General features: G+C 41.7%; 2 protein-coding genes and 1 pseudogene across 4 annotated transcripts in view; 1 reads left to right on the top strand and 2 right to left on the bottom strand.

Annotated features, from left to right (window-relative positions):
• The window catches only part of TRAPPC9 (trafficking protein particle complex 9), a 515,410-nt gene that overhangs the window by 462,228 nt on the left and 33,091 nt on the right, over nucleotides 1-20,091 (bottom strand). For 2 of the 3 annotated variants that reach the window (XM_032610157.1, XM_032610158.1), the window contains exons 5-6: nucleotides 16,810-16,836; nucleotides 2,772-2,893 (exon numbers count right to left, since the gene is read on the bottom strand). In XM_032610157.1, coding sequence (XP_032466048.1) covers nucleotides 2,772-2,893; nucleotides 16,810-16,836 — 149 coding nt within the window. The remainder of the gene's footprint in view (nucleotides 1-2,771; nucleotides 2,894-16,809; nucleotides 16,837-20,091) is intronic. The other variant, XM_032610159.1, reaches the window with a different exon arrangement.
• Nucleotides 1,813-2,468, bottom strand: LOC116742485 (60S ribosomal protein L13a-like). Its single transcript, XM_032610160.1, is given in 1 exon segment — nucleotides 1,813-2,468. A coding segment is annotated over 1 exon segment (612 nt). The 5' UTR covers nucleotides 2,453-2,468; the 3' UTR covers nucleotides 1,813-1,840.
• On the top strand, nucleotides 8,704-14,716 carry LOC116742692 (annotated as a pseudogene).

Here is a 20,091-nt window from a genome sequence, read left to right on the forward strand (position 1 = left end):
CGGAACTTATTTACAGATAAAGAAAATAGGGTCCCAAAAAGTAAAGTTTCTTGCCCAAGGTCACAAAGCTAGTAATTGGTAAAGGCAGGATTTGAACTCAGGTCTGTCTGACTCCAAAACTAAGGTGGAAATCTCATTCCATTAGGAAGGGTCCAGCACCACAGACAACCCTCCTATCTTTGTTCAGATCTAGCCTTATATAGCCTTAGCATCCCATACGTAGGGAACTCGAGGACAAACCATAACAGTAAGGATTTTATAGCCAGTAATTTCTTAGGTCTTATTTACAAAGTGTCAGCAGATCAGCAGAAAAGCTCTGTAAGAAGGTATTTCTAAGAATAAAACCAAAGAGAAAACCCATAAGGAAAAGATTTACTACATTAAAGACATTTTTGACCACAACCAAAATGAAAAACCTCATAAACAACACAAAAGGCAAGCAACATCAAGAAAAAGATTTGCAATATATGTCAATGACAGAAAAGAAGCTAATATCCATGATTTACAAAGAGCTATCACAAAGCAATAAGAAATGCTCCCTAATTTAAATGTATGCAGAGGACAAAAACAGATAATTCATTTTAAAAATGCAATTGGCTAATACATGAACAAAGTTCAATACCTCACTGGTCATCAAATGCAAACAAACAATGAAAAATTACTTTCGCTCATCATATTGGCAAATATTTTAAAAGGACAGTGTCTGTCTGTGGGAGAACAAACTGTTATAAAGCTTTTTGGAGGACGATACAGCAATGTATATGTAAACTCTAAAAAATATATGCACACTTTTTGACTCAAGTCCACTTCTGGGAATTGTTTCCTTTTAAAAAAAAAAAATCAGTCCAAAAAGATTTATCCATCACGGCATTTATCACAGCACTGTTTACAACGGTGGAAAGAAAAATTGAAGGAAAATAATATTCAGTAATAGAGAATTGGTTAAATGAGTAATTCTACATCTTTTCATTCCCTGTTGGAGAAGGAATTTGGAGAGTAACTTGAAAGTAACCTATGATAAATGTAAATGTCATATCCAGTGACTAAATTTCCAGAAATCTTAACTAAAGGAATACTCATACAAGAACAAAAGAATATATGTACAAGAATGTTCAAACATTTTTTTCTAAGAGTGAAAAAGTGAAGATTCAATAACGCAGAAAAACGCATAATTTGCCAAATGAAAAATGTAGGTCTCCACACAGTAAAGAAGTACAGAATGCTCACCATTTTATGATATAGACGATATACATCGACAAAAAGAACAGAAAATAGATATTAAAAATGTTATCTCCAGGCTTCCCTGGTGGTGCAGTGGTTAAGAATCCACCCACCAATGTAGCGGACATGGGTTCGAGCCCTGGTCCAGGAAGATCCCACATGCCACGGAGCAACTAAACCCATGCGCCACAACTACTGAGCCTATGCTCTAGAGCCTGCAAGCCACAACTACTGAGCCCGTGTGCCATAACCACTGAAGCCCACGCACCTGGAGCCTGTGCTCTGCAACAAGAGAAGCCACCGCAATGAGAAGCCCACGCACTGCAACGAAGAGTAGCCCCCACTTGCCGCAACCAGAGAAAGCCTGCACGCAGCAACGAAGACCCAACACAGCCAAAAATTAATTAATTAATTTTTTTTTTTTTTTTTAACGTTATCTCTGAGGACTTCCCTGGCAGTCCAGTGGTTGAGACTCCGTGCTTCCACTTCAATGGGGGGACGCAGGTTCGATCGCTGGTCGGGGAATTAGGATCCCGCATGCCGTGCAGCATGGCCAAAAAATTTTTAAAGTTTTTTTATTTTTTTTTTGAAGAAGAAGAAACAGTCCATTTTATTGGGCTCAGACTAAGAATCCATGGGTCTTGAGGACCTCTGTGAATCGGTCGATTTTCTTCTCTATGTTCTTTTCGGCCTGCTTCCGTAGCCTCATGAGCTGCTTCTTTTTCCGGCAGTGGATCTTGGCCTTCTCCTTTCTCTTCTCCTCCAGTGTAGCCGTTACTGCCTAGTACTTCCAGCCAACCTCATGAGCCAGGCGCCCTAGGTAGGCAAACTTCCGTGTAGGCTTCAGACACACAACCTTAAGGGCGGCAGGAACCACCATCCGCTTTTTCTTGTCATAGGGTGGCGGGATCCCATAAAACACCTTGAGGCGGTCCAGAGCGGCCTGGCCTCGCTTGGTCTTGTGGGGCAGCATGCCTCGCACTGTCCGCCAGAAGATGCGGCTGGGGGCTCGGAAGTGGTAGGGGCCACGGGAGGGGTTGGTGTTCATCCGCTTGCGGAGGAATGCCAGGTACTTCAACTTGTTTCTATAGAAATTGCCAGAAATGTTGATGCCTTCACAGCGCACAACCACCACCTTTCGACCCAGAAGCACCTGCTTAGCCACGATGGCCGCCAGGCGGCCCAGGAGATGGCCTCGGCCATCGAGAACCAGGACCTGCCCCTCCGCCATCTTCGGCAGCCGCCTGGGAAAACTAAAAAGTTTTTAAATAAAAAATTTTTTTTAATTTTTTAAACGTTATCCCTGAGTAGCAGGGCTATGATAGCCTCTTTTTCTCCTATTTTCAGACTTATTAAATTAAATATACATGATTTTTAATCAACAAAAACCATTTTTAGGCATATAGTATTTATTATGCATTGGGGAATACTACATGAATACTTACAGAAACGAACACTTAGGAGATACTGCGGCAGCATTACACAATGTAAAACAGGAACTTCTGATTAAAACAACACAGTCACATAAAGGATCTACAGAGTAAAATCACCTTGCTGTAATAGGAAATGGCCTCCTTGTATTTGTCAATTATGTCTTCAGGGCTAAGGCAGTTCTTAGCCCGCCCAATCTCAGCGCTGGTATCTGGATTGATGCCATTAGTGGTGAGGGCACCTGCAAACCGAGAGAAAGAAAAGAAATAATCTTTTGCTTTTTCCGTCTTGTTTCTTTGTTATTTTAAAAGAAGGGCACAAATAAGATAAAGCTTGAATATTCCCAACTGAAATTTAAATAATGAAACCATTTTTAAAGTCTTCACAGCTTATACACTCCCTATAATAGTCTTACCATCAAAGCATTGTATTAAATGTTAATTAACTCACAATAAGTTTTCCTCCCTGTTGAAACTTTTTATTAAAGAACATGAAATGCATTATATAAAAGTAACATGTCTATAATAACTAGCTTAGTTGCCTTGACAGCAATGCAGTCAGTGTGCATTATCTCCCAGCACTAAGCTCTTCTCTTAATGCTACAAGAAACCAGACTGCACCCTCAAATGGAGATAAACTATGTGAAAGTATTTTCTGAACTATACAGCACAAAAACACATAGCTTACAAATACTGGCATCCTTTCTGAGGCTGTCATTTTCTGTTTCTGGCCAACCCCTGTCAATAAGCAGAACCACCTAATTCCCCAGCCATCAAACTCACAGGGGCAAGAGCTCTGGAGACATGTCCGTTTATAGAATGTAACCAACTACACATAGAACTCTGACAAGAAAAAGATGAAATACTCTTTGATTTCAGAGAACACTCAAAAAATACTCTCGTTAGCCTCATAGCAGGAAAAGCTGGGCTTCTCCTAAGCCACTTGTTTATTTCAGGGACACTGAGCAAATCCAACAAATTCTGTTCCCCTCATGTCTACTGGGAGACTCAGGCACACATGTGCTGTTATCTTAGAACTCACGGGGCAAAGGGTGTGTCTCACACGGCCCGCAACCTTCACACAAGCTCATCGCCTCACCTTGCTGTCTAAACTTGGTCCCATTTTCTCACCTGCTCTCTTGGTATTTTGTTATTCTGTATGCTGCCTCAAATGCTTTTTGGAACAAGACAGAGAATAAGTGGATAGATAAATGGACAGATGGACAGATGAAAGATGGGCAGACGGACAGAGAGACTCTAAGCAAAGAGGAACAAAGAACATTTCCTACGCAAAATCCTCTTCTAGTCAGGGAAGAAAGAGCCATAACAGAGAACTGGGAAGAGACAGGTGGCTTAGGATTTTGTGTTTCTACAGATTTTGTGAAAATCACAGCAAGAGATAAGAGGGTAGAACCATAAATAATAAAAGAAAAGGGCATGCATGCCTGAAAAAAATCTAAAATATTTACTTTCTAAAGAATAGATTCAAATCAGCAAGGCCCAATGACAAAATCCTTGGGTCCTTACAGAATTGAGAAGTCCATCTCCAAGCCACAAGGCAACCCTTTGGAGCACTGAGAATCTACACTGGGTGGTCGTAAGGCCATCACAGCAAAAACTATGTCATTCTGCACTAACGAGGAATCAGAACCTATGTGGGGACATCCATGCATGTCCTCATTTACAACCCATGGCAGCGTTATGCGGGGGGACTCCTAGCGAGCCCTGTTTCTGCAGGGGAGGAAACAGGTCCTAAAGAGGCTGAGCATTCCTACTAGCTCTCCAGTAGTAGGAGCTGGATATACAGAGCTGTTTACTCCAGAGCAGGATTTGAACCCGGGCCTGTATTTTTTTTCTTTTTTTTTGCGGTACGCAGGCCTCTCACTGCCGTGGCCTCTCCCGTCATGGAGCACAGGCTCCAGACGCGCAGGCCCAGCGGCCATGGCTCACGGGCCCAGCCACTCCAAGACACATGGTATCCTCCCGGACCGGGGCACGAACCCACGTCCCCTGCATCGGCAGGCGGACTCCCAACCACTGCGCCACCAGGGAAGCCCCGGGCCTGTATTTTTAACCACAGTACTATCCTGCTTTGTGTGTTTTTCATGTTTACAATACCTTTGTTTCTGGCATGAAATAATATTTAATAGATGATAGGTTATCTTGATTTATCTCATTAGTTCTAATAATTTGTCTTCATATTGTTGAATTTTACTCTTTTCCCTTGGAGGATGGAAGGGAAAGAGTGGGAATCAGAATGAGGTGGGCTCTTCATTCTTCCTATGGTACCTCACCTCATCCAAGAAGCCCCCAAACAGGGAGAAGGAACAAATTTTCCCTCCATATTTAAAGAAAAAAAAAAGACACCACTGATAATGGGCATTCCCTTAATGATTTACTTAACTCCAGTACAGAGGCCAGGGGAAAAAAGCATATGCAGAAGCCCGGAAGAATATAACCTGTAAGAAGGTAAAAAAAGCATAGCTCTTTTTAAAAAAAGGAGAGCTTAGTGGGTCAGACTAATTAAATTTCACTCAATAAAAGAATAACACACTCTAAAAATACTAGTATGCAATGGATTTGATCTTTCTTGACACCTATAAAGTTTTGACAGCCCACACGTAACATTATTGTGAACCAGTGAAACAAGGAGTCTATAGACAGGAAAAATCAATGCCACAGGCAGGCTGAAACCCAGGCTAGAGGAAAGGAAAAGAAAGAGCATAGTTAAGAAGTGGGGAAAAGCTGAAAAAAAAAAAATCATCACAAGAGCTCCCCAGTATCAGTCCAACAACAGTTTAATAATTCATTCAAGAGAAAGTTACTGAGTTCCTATTATGTGCAAGACTGCATAGGAGGCACAAGCTAGAAAGTCAACAAAAGTAAAATGAAGCAGAAGTAAGAGGGAATGGGACTTCCCTGGTGGCACAGTGGCTAGGAATCCGTCTGCCAGTGCAGGGGGCACAGGTTCGAGCCCTGGTCTAGGAAGATCCCACATGCCACAGAGCAACTAAGCCCGTGAGCCACAGCTACTGAAGCCTGCGCGCCTAGGAGCCCGTGCTCCGCAAGAGGAGAAGCCACTGCAATAAGAAGCCTCAGCTCGCCACAACTTAGAGAAAGCCCGCACGTAGCAACAAGGACCCAATGCAGCCAAAAATAAATTTAATTAATTAATTTTAAAAAAATAAAAAAGAAATAAGAGGGAATAAAACAGAGACAAATGATGCAGGAGAAAGAACGGCAAAACCATATAAAGAGGAGAATAACAAGGGTAGCCCCCACTCACTGCAACTAGACAAAGCCCTCAAGCAGCAATGAAGAGCCAACGAGGCCAAAAATAAATAAATAAATAAACGAAAAATTTTTTAATATTAAAAAATAATAACAAAAAATAAATAGAATTGTAAAGTTAGAACATTGTTGAAAAGCTATAAAAATACTCCAAAAAACAGATCAAAACATATATATGTAGGAAGGCTGCCCCACTGTCATATATAAATGCAAACTTATTTTTGTTTATTCATGGGCACTAAATTACTTTATCCAAAGCATGATATATATTTTTTAATTTTATTTATTTATTTTTTGCTGTGTTGGGTCTTCGTTTCTGTGCGAGGGCTTTCTCTAGTTGCGGCGAGCGGGGGCCACTCTTCATCGCGGTGCGCGAGCCTCTCACTGTCGCGGCCTCTTGTTGCGGAGCACAAGCTCCAGACGCGCAGGCTCAGTAGTTGTGGCTCACGGGCCTAGTTGCTCCGCGGCATGTGGGATCCTCCCAGACCAGGGCTCGAACCCATGTCCCCTGCATTGGTAGGCAGATTCTCAACCACTGCGCCACCAGGGAAGCCCCAAAGCATAATATTTTAATTAAAACAAATAATCAATATTACACTTCTCCTGTCAGATCTAGTTCATAAACTTACTCTGCTATGTAACCATAATGTGTCTAAGATAGAGTTAAAATTAATGAAAATACCTTTGTATGGTTTGTGGAACTCTTCTCAAAATTCCAGGCTTTTAAAATAAATCTGTGCAGTATTTCTATATTGTCTTTTCTCTTGTGAAGCAACAGATACTGTTGTCAACATTCTGTCCTTACAATGATTCATGAGCACCATGCTCTAACTAATCTGCCAGACAACAAGGCGCTACCTAGACACCGTGACCAAACAAAATGAAATATAAGGAAGACAATGACCCTATTCTGGAAAATTTACAACCTGTGTCAACACTGGGGTTTTTCTTTCATTGGTTAGCAAAATAAAATAAATCATATACTTTCTTAGAGCATTCAGTAGCCATGACTCTTCTTTTAGTGTAATGACCAGAAAAGAGTTAAATTAAGTATGACTTTATTAGGTCGATTAGCAACAATCATCACTGGAGGGTAAGTAATGCGGTATTAACTGATAGCAATGCTTCCGCCTACATTAGACCTAAAATAAAACTACACTGAGGTCTGCAAAGTATTATAAAGAAAGAGATGAGGTCCCTAATGAGAAAAAAATAGTAAGAAATCAAAGAAGTAAAGGCTTTTTAATTAACCATTCCTACAGAAAGGAATAGACTATGGTAGTTAAGAGAACAGACGCTGGAGACAAATGTGTGGGTGTGAATTCCCACATCACCACTAACTAGCTGTACCCATGACAAGTCAATGAACTTTTCTGCATCTCAGTTTCCTCATCTACAGATGGGGGATAACAACAGTACCTATCTCCTAGAACTGTTGTAAGAATTAAATTGCTTTTAAAATACCTCAGATCTTAGATATGACACCAAAAGCACAAGCAAACAAAGAAAAGTTAGATAAAGTGGACTTCATCAAAACTTAAAACTTCTATGCTTCAAAGGATACCATCAACAAAGTGAAAAAACAACACACAGAATAGGAGAAAATTTTTGTAAACCATATATCTGATAAGGAACTTGTATCTACAATATAAAAAGAAATTTTACAACTCAACAGTAAAAAGACAAATAACTCAATTAAAAATGGATAAAGGATCTAAAAAGACCTTTCAGTGATCCAGAAAGGATCTCATTCAGATTCGACGGAGAAATTAAACACTTTACAGACAATCAAAAGGTAAGAGAATTCAGCACCACCAAACCAGCTTTACAATAAAGGCTAAAGGAACTTCTCAAGGCAGGAAACACAAAAGGAGGAAAAGACCTACAGTAACAAACCCGAAACAATTAAGAAAATGGTAAGAGGAACATACATATAGATAATTACTGTAAATGTAATTGGATTAAATGCTCCAACCAAAAGACATAGACGGCTGAATGGATACAAAAACAAGACAACATATGCTGTCTACAAGAGACCAACGTCAGACCTAGGGACACATACACACTGAAAGTGAGGGGATGGAAAAAGATATTCCATGCAACTGGAAATCAAAAGAAAGCTGGAGGGCTTCCCTGGTGGCGCAGTGGTTGAGAGTCTGCCGCCAATGCAGGGGACACGGGTTCGTGCCCCGGTCCGGTAAGATCCCACATGCCACGGAGCGGCTGGGCCCATGAGCCATGGCCGCTGAGCCTGCGAGTCCGGAGCCTGTGTTCTGCAACGGGAGAGGCCAAAACAGTAAGAGGCCCGAGTACCACAAAAAAAAAAAAAAAGAAAGCTAGAGTAGCAATTCTCATATCAGACAAAACAGACTTTAAAAGACTATTACAAAAGAGACAAAAAGAACACTACATAATGATCAAGGGATCAATCCAAGAAGAAGATATAACAATTGTAAATATTTATGCACCCAACATAGGACCACCTCAATACATAAGGCAAATGCTAACAGCCATAAAAGGGGAAATCAACAGTAACCCAATAGTAGGGGACTTTTAGCACCCCACTTTCACCAATGGACAGATCATCCAAACTGAAAATAAATAAGGAAACACAAGCTTTAAACGACACATTAAACAAGATAGACTTGGGCTTCCCTGGTGGTACAGTGGTTGAGAGCCCGCCTGCTGATGCAGGGGATGCGGGTTCCTACCCCAGTCTGGGAGGATCCCACATGCCGCAGAGTGGCTGGGCGCGGGAGCCATGACCGTTGAGACTGCGCGTCCGGAGCCTGCGCTCCACAGCAGGAGAGGCCGCGGCAGCGAGAGGCCCACGTACCCCCAAAAAAAAAAAAAAAAAAAAAAAAACAAGATGGACTTAATTGATATTTATAGGACATTCCATCAAAAAACAACAAAATACACTTTCTTCTCAAGTGCTCATGGAAAACTCTCCAGGCTGGATCATATCTTGGGTCACAAATCAAGCCTTGGTAAATTTAAGAAAATTGAACTCGTATCAAGTATCTTTTCCAACCACAACACTATGACACTAGACATCAATTACAGGAAAAAATCTGTAAAAAATAAAAACACATGGAGGCTAAACAATATACTACTAACTAACCAAGAGACCACTGAAGAAATCAGAGGAAATCCAAAAATACCTAGAAACAAATGACAATGAAAACACGATGCCCCAAAAACCTATGGGATGCAGCAAAAGCAGTTCTAAGAGGGAAGTTTATAGCAATACAATCCTACCTCAAGAAACAAGAAACATCTCAAATAAACAACCTAACCTTACACCTAAAGCAATTACAGAAAGGAGAACAAAAAAACCTCAAAGTCAGCAGAAGGAAAGAAATCATAAAGATCAGATTAGAAATAAATGAAAAAGAAATGAAGGAAACAATAGCAAATATCAATAAAACTAAAAGCTGGTACTTTGAGTAGAAAAACAAAATTGATAAACCATTAGCCAAACTCATCAAGAAAAAAAGGAAGACTCAAATCAACAGAATTAGAAATGAAAGAGGAGCAGTAACAACTGACACTGCAGAAATACAAAGGATCATGAGATATTACTACAAGCAACTATATGCCAATAAAATGGACAACCTGGAAGAAATGGACACATTCTTAGAAAAGCACAACCTTCCGAGACTGAACCAGGAAGAAATAGAATATATAAACAGACCAATCACAAGCACTGAAATTGAAACTGTGATTAAAAATCTTCCAACAAGGGGCTTCCCTGGTGGCGCAGTGGTTGACAGTCTGCCTGCCGATGCAGGGGAAACGGGTTCGTGCCCCAGTCTGGGAAGATCCCACATGCCGCGGGGCGGCAGGGCCCGTGAGCCATGGCCGCTGAGCGTGCGCATCTGGAGCCTGTGCTCCACTATGGGAGAAGCCACAACACTAACAGGCCCACGTACTGCAAAAAAAAAAAAAAAAAAAAAAAACCTTCCAACAGAAAAGCCCAGGACCAGATGGCTTCACAGGCAAATTCTATCAAACATTTAGAGAAGAGCTAACACCTATCCTTCTCAAACTCTTACAAAATATAGCAGAGGGAGGAACACATCCAAACCCATTCTAAGAAGCCACCATAACTGATACCAAAACCAGACAAAGATGTCACAAAAAAAGAAAACTACAGGTCAATATCTCTGATGAACATAGATGCAAAACTCCTCAACAAAATACTAGATGCAGAAAAAGCTTTTGACAAAATTCAACACCTATTTATGACAAACACTCTGCAGAAAGAAGGCATAGAGGGATCCTACCTCAACATAATAGAGGTCATATATGACAAATCCACAGCCAACACCGTTCTCAATGGTGAAAAACTGAAACCATCTCCTCTAAGATCAGGAACAAGACAAGGTTACCCACTCTCACCACTGCTATTCAACATAGTTTTGGAAGTTTTAGCCACAGCAATTACAGAAGAAAAAGAAAGAAAAGGAATCCAAGTCGGAAAAGAAGTAAAACTGTCACTGTTTGCAGATGACATGATACTATACATAGAGAATGGTAAAGATGCTACCAGAAAACTACTAGAGGTAATCAATAAATTTGGTAGAGTAGTAGGATACAAAATTAATGCACAGGAATCGTTTGCATTCCTACACACTAATGATGAAAAATCTGAAAGAGAAGTTAAGGAAACACTCCCATTTACCACTGCAACAAGAAGAATAAAATACCTAGGAATAAACCTACCTAAGGAGACAAAAGATCTACATGCAGAAAACTATAAGACACTGATGAAAGAAATTAAAGATGATACAAACAGATGGAGAGATATACCATGTTTTTGGATTGGAAGAATCAACATTGTGAAAATGACTATACATCCCAAAGCAATCTACAGATTCACTGCAATCCCTATCAAACTACCAATGGCATTTCTCACAGAACTAGAACAGAAAATTGCACAATTTGTATGAAAACACAGAAGACCCCGAATAGCCAAAGCAATCTTGAGAAAGGAAAACGGAGCTGGAGGAATCAGGCTCCCAGACTTCAGACTATACTACAAAGCTACAATAATCAAGACAGTATGGTACTGGCATAAAAACAGAAATATAGATCAATGGAACAGGATAGAAAGCCCAGAGATAAACCCACGTGCATATGGTCACCTTATCTTTGATAAAGGAGGCAGGAATGTACAGTGGAGAAAGGACAGCCTCTTCAATAAGTGGTGCTGGGAAAACTGGACAGCTACATGTAAAAGAATGAAATTAGAACATTCCCTAACACCATACACAAAAATAAACTCAAAATGGATTAAAGATCTAAGCGTAAGGTCAGACACTATAAAACTCTTAGAGGAAAACATAGGTAGAACACTCTATGACATAAATCACAGCAAGATCCTTTTTGATACACCTCCTAGAGAAATGGAAATAAAAACAAAAAATGGGACCTAATGAAACTTAAAAGCTTTTGCACAGCAAAGGAAACCATAAACAAAACGAAAAGACAGTCCTCAGAATGGTGTAAATATCTGCAAATGAGGCAACTGACAAAGGATTAATCACCAAAATATACAAGCGGCTCATGCAGCTCAATATCGAAAAAACAAACTACCCCATCCAAAATTGGGCAGAAGACCTAAATAGACATTCCTCCAAAGAAGATATACAGATTGCCAACAAACACATGAAAAGATGCTCAACATCACTAATCATTAGAGAAATGGGAATCAAAACTACAATGAGGTAGCACCTCACACCGGTCAGAATGGCCATCATCAAAAAATCTACAAACAATAAATGCTGGAGAGGGTGTGGAGAAGAGGGAACCCTCTTGCACTGTTGGTGGGAATGTAAATTGATACAGCCACTATGGAGAACAGTATGGAGGTTCCTTAAAGAACTAAAAACATAACTACCATATGACCCAGCAATCCCACTACTGGGCACACACCCTGAGAAAACCATAATTCAAAAAGTGTCATGTAGCACAAGGTTCATTGCAGCTCTATTCACAATAGCCAGGACATGGAAGCAACCTAAGTGTCCATCGACAGATGAATGGATAAAGAACGTGTGGCACATATATACAATGGGATATTACTCAACCATAATAAGAAACGAAATTGAGTTATCTGTAGTGAGGTGGATGGACCTACAGTCTGTCATACAGAGTGAAGTAAGTCAGAAAGAGAAAAACAAATACTATATGCTAACACATATATATGGAATCTAAAAAAAAAAAAAGAAAAAGGTTCTGAAGAACCTAGTGGCAGGACAGGAATAAAGACGCAGATGTAGAGAATGGACTTGAGGACACGGGGAGGGGGAAGGGTAAGCTGGGACAAAGTGCGAGAGTGGCACTGACATATATACACTACCAAATGTAAGTGGGGAGCAGCTGTATAGCACAGGGAGATCAGCTCAAGTGCTTCGTGTCCAACTAGAGGGGTTGGATAAGGAGGGTGGGAGGGAGACACAGGACGGAGTAGATATGGGGATATACGTATGCACTTAGCTGATTCCCTTTGTTATACAGAGGAAACTAACACACCATTGTAAAGCAATTATACTCCAATAAAGATATTTTTTAAAAAATGGATAAAGGATGTGAAAAGACATTTTTCAAGGAAATTGCACAAATGGCCTATAAGCACAATGAAAAAGATGCTCAAGGGCTTCCGTGGTGGTGCAGTGCTTAAGAATCTGCCTGGCAATGCAGGGGACACGGGTTCAAGCCCTGGTCCGGGAAGATTCCACATGCTGCAGAGCAACTAAGCCTGTGCACCACAGCTACTGAGCCTGCACTCTGGAGCCCCTGAGCCACAACTACTGAGCCTGTGTGCCACAACTACTGAAGCCCACACACCTAGAGCCCGTGCTCTGCAACAAGAGAAGCCACCACAATGAGAAGCTCGCTCACAGAAACAAAGAGTAGCCCCCTCTCGCCACAGCTAGAAAAAGCCTGCAGGCAGCAACGAAGACCCAACGCAGCCAGAAATAAATTAATTAATTAAATAATTTTTAAAAAAAGAAAAAGGGGGCTTCCCTGGTGGCACAGTGGTTGAGAGTCCACCTGCCAATGCCGGGGACATGGGTTCGTGCCCCGGTCCGGGAAGATCTCACATGCCACAGAGTGGCTGGGCCCGTGAGCCATGGCCACTGAGCCTGCACGTCCGGAGCCTGTGCTCCGCTACAGGAGAGGCCACAAGTGAGAGGCCCGCGTACCAGAAAAAAAGAAAAAGAAAAAGATGCTCAATATCAATAGCTATAAGGGAAATCAAATCAAAACTACAAGGAGGCGGAGAAAACCATAATTTGAAAAGATACACACACCCCTATGTTCATTGCTGCACTATTTACAATAGCCCGGACACGGAAGCAACCTAAATGTCCCTCAACAGAGAATGGGTAAAGAAGAGATGGTACAGGGCTCCCCTGGTGGCGCAGTGGTTGAGAGTCCGCCTGCCGATGCAGGGGACACGGGTTCATGCCCCGGTCCGGGAAGATCCCACATGCCGCAGAGCGGCTGGGCCCGTGAGCCATGGCCGCTGAGCCTGCACGTCCGGAGCCTGTGCTCCGCAACGGGAGAGGCCACGAAAGTGAGAGGCCCGCGTATCGAAAAAAAAAAAAAGAGAGAGATGGTACATACAGACAATGGAATATTACTCAGCCGTAAAAAAAAGATTGTAATAATGCCATTTGCAGCCACGTGGATGGATCTAGAGACTGTGATACTGAGTAAAGTCAGACACAGAAAGACAAATATCATATGATATTGCTTATATGTGGAATCTAAAAAAAGGGTACAAATGAACTTATTTACAAAACAGAAGTAGAGTCACAGATGTAGAAAACAAACTTATGGTTACCAGGGAATGTGGGGGGAGGGATAAATTGGGAGATTGGGATTGACATATACACACTACTATATATATAAAATAGATAACTAAAAAGAACCTACTGTGTAGCACAGGGAACTATACTCAATACTCCGTAATGGCCTATATGGGAAAAGAATCTTAAAAAAAGAGTGGGTATATGCATATGTGTAACTGATTCACTTTGCTATACACCCGAAACTAACACAACATTGTAAATCAACTATTATCCAATAAAAATTTTTTAAAAAGAAAAATATATATATATTATGGCAAACTTTTATGATATTTTAACATTAGTAAATATACACAAATACAAATAAAAATTCTATTTCCATTTTAAATGACAACAAAAAAAAACTACAAGGAGAAACCACTTCACCCTCACTGGAACAGCTATAATCAAAAAGATGATAACACCCTGACCTGGGGCTCCAGGAGCCCCGAGGGCGGTTGCACGAGGCCAGCTGGGAGGGAAGACTTGGCCTGGCTTTGTCCCACTCCACTCTGAGCCTTCTTGTCGACTGGGTTTAGACGGCTCCCGCAAAGAAGGGTGGCAAGAAGAAGGGCCAGTCTGCCGTCAACGAGGTGACGACCAGAAAATACACTCTCGACGTTCACAAGAGCATCCCTGGAGTGGGTTTCAAGAAGCGTGCCCCTCGGGCACTCAAAGAAATCCGGAAATTTGCCATGAAGGAGATGGGAACTCCAGATGTGCGCATCGACACCAGGCTCCACAAAGCTGTCTGCGCCAAAGGAATAAGGGATGTCCCGTATTGTATCCATGGCAGCTGTCCAGAAACATAATGAAGATGAAGATGCACCAGACAAGCTCTGTACCTCGGTTACCTATGTACCTGCCACCATTATCAAAAACCTAAAGACAGTTAATGTGGATGAGAACTAACTGCTGATTGTTAAGCAAAGTTATAGAACTGCCAAAACAAAAGAAAAGTGAATAACAAGCATTGATGAGGACATTGAGAAATTGGAACTCTCATACACTGCTGCTGAGAAAGTAAAACAGCACAGCCGCTTTGGAAAACAATCTGGCAGTTCCTCAAATAGTTAAACATTTAGTTACCGTATGACCCTGTAATTCTAATTCCTAGGCATATGCATAAGAGAACTGAAAACATACGTCCACATAAAAACATATATGAATGTTAACAGCACCATTACTCATAACAGCCAAAAAGTAGAAACAACCCAAATGTCCATTAGCTGATGAAGGGGTAAACAAAAAGTGGTCTATCCATATGGTGAAATATTATTCAGCAAAAACAAAACGTGAAGTGCTGATCCGTGATACAACACGGACAAACCTTGAAAACATTACGCTAAGTGAAAGAAGTCGGTCATAAAAGACTACAAGCTGTATGATTCCATTTATACGAAATGTCCAGCAGGCAAATCCAGAGACAGAAGAGTGGTTGCCTGGGGCTGGGGGAGGATGGGGGAAATGGGTGGTGACTGATAATCCGTACGGGGCTTCTTGCTGGGGTGATGAAAATGTCCAAGATTGATGGTGATACACAACTCTGGTCATAGAGTAAAAACCTCTGTGTATTTTAATGGGTAAACTGTATTAAAACTGTTAAGAAAAAAAAGCACCTCGGACCAGTGCCTTCACGTAGTAAGTGCAAATTGCTAATTTTCATTATAGGAAGAAGAAACTCCTGTCAACATTAAAATGGGAAAAGCAAATTTGAGTTAACTGAAATTGGACAAAAGATCACTTCACTTGAAACAGCCGTTGAATGTACATGCAACAGTCAGAAATGACGAGAAACAACAGTGTGAGACCCAGAAGCATTCTGTTTCAAATGCCCATCAAGGGCTCGGAAGCTGAGCTGCTAGAAGTGATTGGAGAAGCTCCTCCCAAGACGGTCAGACTCCTCCTTCTGGCCTTTGAAATGGCTGTGGGGAAAGCAGGCAGCAAAAACTCTGAAACAGTTTCCTTCAAATAATTTATCCATTTTTATCCATTTATCCATTTATCCATTCTCCTGCAAGGGAATCCCGTACTTTCCATCAGGCATAACTAGCCAGTCTGGGCTCGTTAACTTCTATTGCTCAAATACCAATACATCTAACACTGATTTCATCGTTCATCAGTTTTGGATGGGAGGTGAGTTCCTCAGCCCACCCTCAACTGCTTTCTCATCAGCAACTCAGGTCTCCTAAAATCAAAGCAAAACATTTGTTTTCCTTCCTCTAGGAAGGAAAACACTTTCCACAAGCTCCATCAGGAAACGTCAGCCTAGAGAAAGAATGCAACACAAATGTTAAAACAAAAATCTACAAACCTGAAGCAATTTCATTTCAAACTCAAGATACACAATGAGATGAAAGTAAACGTGTTGGTCACAAAGCATGTGTAAGCATGACCATCTGATTTCCATCCTTCAAAGGAAGGGAGGGTTTTCATTTTTTATTCTTATTCTTTGTCATTGTCCGATTAAGGCAGAAAACAATAGAGCTCATTACGAAATAATTAAGCACTGCAATAAAAGAGATTTTTGCTGTATGAATTACAGAAGGCATTAAGAGGGGAAAGGAAAACCCACCTCCGTAAAAAATGCAAAATGTCTTTCCCTGTTAAGAACACACGAACAAAATGCAACAGAGAATTCAAATTCACACTGAGAGGAGCATAAGTCACAGGATCAGAGCAGAGTCATTACTATGAGTAAATTCGAAATTAACTGGACAGGCATGCTCAATGCATTCAGAGAATTTTAAAAGCACACTGCAAATCATCCACTTAACCATGCTAGAGGAAGAATTTCCCTCTTCGACAAACAACATAAATCAATAGGGTGCCCCATGAAACAAGGAACAAACAACAATCAGGTTTGTAACAGTTCTGATTTAAAGTTACTTAAATCAGTATGTTCCAAAGATCATAATCCAGAAATTTTAACCATTCATTCACACCACCATGAAACAAGCACTTAAAAAAATAACCAAAAGAAACTAAGCACATAGATCATGTACCTGGATCAATGAGAACTTCTTGTGCCCCTGGAAGAAAGAACAGATTATGGTCTTTTATTTGAAAAACAAAACTACTTTTAAAGATAACTGCTAAATCACATTTCATAATTCACATAGCCTCAAAACATATGAGACACTTGTATCTGATCAGAAAAGCAATTCTGAGTAAGAGTATGTTACAATTCAGTGCCTTTATGCTTTAGAAGGAAAAAAAGAGAAGAAAAACTATTTCTCATATCCTGCACAAACTGTAAAGTGCTTCCCTATCTCTCTCCCTTCCCACCTTCCAAGCTTATACTCCCTAACTCTTCTGAAACAAGTATGAGAATTTCTTTTTCCCACAAATAAGCCAAGTGACAGAAGAATATCAATTTATTTGTATAAATATACGCCCACACTTTAGCCTGAAGAAGAAAGGTATCAGAAGGCTATATGGAACTTATTTCTCCTTCCTAAAATCACACGCGCGTGTGCACACACACCCACACACACACACATTCACACAGACACAGACACACATACACACTGATTTACTGGACATTTCACAAGCTAAGGATTTCTAACTTTTGGAAGGTAGCTCTGTAGTTAGTTTACAACACAAAACAGTTAACTTCATTATCATCAAGAAGCTTTTGAAAGCCTTGATCATCTATTAAACCATCCAAATATCAACGAGACCCAGTTAGCCTTCTCTATAGAACGTAATTTCCCATGATGGCAAAACATACCCTAAGAGGAACTGGGTTCAAGAGTCCTGCTTATCATTAGCTATGATCTTTTTTTTTTTTTTTTTTGCGCGGTACGCGGGCCTCTCACTGCTGCGGCCTCTCCCGTTGCACAGCACAGGCTCTGGACGCGCAGGCTCAGCGGCCATGGCTCACGGGCCCAGCCGCTCCGCGGCATGTGGGATCTTCCCGGACCAGGGCACGAACCCACGTCCCCTGCATCGGCAGGCGGACTCTCAACCACTGCGCCACCTGGGAAGCCCAGCTATGATCATTTTTAAACATGTTAACAAGATTCAGAAAGGTATGTCCCAATAACATATATTCTTACTGAAATAGCATATGTTTTCAATCGTCCATAGAGAATAGGTCCCATGATGCTACTTAAGAGCTACTTTGTGTATCGCAATCTCCATTTTTACATGCAGACTAAAAATCACTGCCATCTAGAAGCCACGATTATAATAAAAAACAGGTGCTTTCTACTGGATACTGACTATATGCCAAACACACTGCTTGACAACCATCATGTGTGATTGTCAGGGCAACCCTGCGAGGTAGATGGGGATGAGAAAGCCTGCGGGGGCGGATGCGGAGCCAGGGATGCGGCACCATCACACACTCTACAACATGCCCACGACGAGTGCTGACGGATCTGCACTGAGGGGACACTGAGCTGTGTGGAACCTTGGGGAATGTGAGGTTTCCAGATAGTGCTAAAAACTTCCTGTTCAGTGAAAAACCTGGTCAAATATGTTATACTGTGCCATGTCCTTTGAATAGGGAATATGATTGAGACTTTTTCGATGCCTCAGAGTCATAATCACAATCATCAATTACTCGACCTCTTAGGGCGTCAAGGGATGAACCGGGCCCCACGCTAAGTACACTGAGATTGCAGAGCTTTTAAGGTTGTTTAATGAAGCTTGTAAAAATCTTTCTGTCTCAAGCCTCACACAGGCGGTCAACTATCACTTCTCACTGGTGTGGATGTATTAATACCACCTGAAACGATCCTTTTCTGCCTTTTAAGCTAATCCATCTAATCCAATCTTTTCGAACAGCAAAGAACGAGCTCAACCACAAAAAATGGACAGCTTTTACCAAATGAACTTTAACATCTAATTGGACTCCCTGGAAGCCCTTTCCTTTTATTAAACCCACTTCGAGGTACACAACAGTCTACTGACCGGTTGACCTTGCTATCTGATTATCTGGCCTACTCAGAAGGCTTCTCACCTCATTGTGTGTGTGAGGGGGTGGGGAGATAATAATTGGTGCTGTCTGAAGAAGTCACAGTGAGAAAAAGGAGCACCCTCCAGCCAGGTCTCCACAGACAGGAGTACCTCAATGTGCTCAGAAATGATATTATCAGCATCATCAGCCTCCAACTGACTGATTTCACATTAACCAAATTCATAAGAGACTGGTGTAAGAAAGTCAGAGGCTGGGACTTCCCTTCCACGCTCCCAATACAGAGCGCACGGGTTCGATCCCTGGTCGGGGAACTAAGATCCTGCATGCCACAGGGTGTGACCAAAAGAAAAGAAAAAAGAAACAGAGGTTTAACTTATTAATGTAACAGGAGACATAAAATTATCGATCAGACTAAAATATCGGAGTTCAACAATCAGCACATTTTCTCTCCAACGACCCAATCATCGGCAGGAGGCCACATGGCAAGCATGGACAGATGCAGAGCAAGAGGGATTTCCTAGATTAACCTGATGGACTAAATTTCTGTTACAGGGACAGACCTGCTGCCTAGACCACAATGAATGCTGGTCATGGTGCATGGACAGTGGCCGAGGCACAGCTGTGAATACTTGTGTAACTCTCCCTTTCCCACCCTTTCCAGGCCGACGAATGGACAGATGTACATAGAGATCCACAGACAGGCTGATACCTCTAAAAACCCAAAGCCCATCTCTGAGAGCCTGGAAGCCAGACTGCCAGGGTTTAAATACCAGCTCTGCCACTTACTAGCTCTGTGACCTTGGTCAAATTACTTACCCTCTCTGTGCCTCAATTTCCACATCTGTAAAGTTGGGAAAATAATCAAACCTACCTCACTTGGCTGTTGTGAGGATCAAAGGATTAAATTAGTTTCTGCAAAGTGCTTAGAAAAGTATGCAGCACATTTTAGGTGCCCAACAAATGTTAACTATGAAGCATGCCCCGCCTGTCTCCCTTCTAATCATCTTTAATGTTTCCTTGCTAGTTTAAGTCACAGAGGACATCCTTATTTCCCTATTTATAAACTCCTGGGGAGCACCCTTCTGTTCCACTCCACGACCTGTTCAAACTGAGGCAGGGGACGCTTCCTCCCACTCCTCTGGGCCACGAGGAGGGCTTCTCCCTCAACACTCCTGACCCCTGGCCCACGGCTAGCCCTCCTCGCACAAATGGAGTGAGGAGTGGGCTCAGGGAGTCTGGGAGACAAGTGGGGCACGGGAAACCATTCTTCCCCCCCCCCACCCCGGGTGCTGGCCACCCTCAGGAAGCACCCAGGATGCTCAGCTTTGTGACATGACAGCCCTGAGCATGACGGGGACAG

This window comes from Phocoena sinus, chromosome 17 (genome assembly GCF_008692025.1).
Source record: "Phocoena sinus isolate mPhoSin1 chromosome 17, mPhoSin1.pri, whole genome shotgun sequence".
In the NCBI taxonomy this organism is placed as follows: Eukaryota; Metazoa; Chordata; class Mammalia; order Artiodactyla; family Phocoenidae; genus Phocoena; species Phocoena sinus.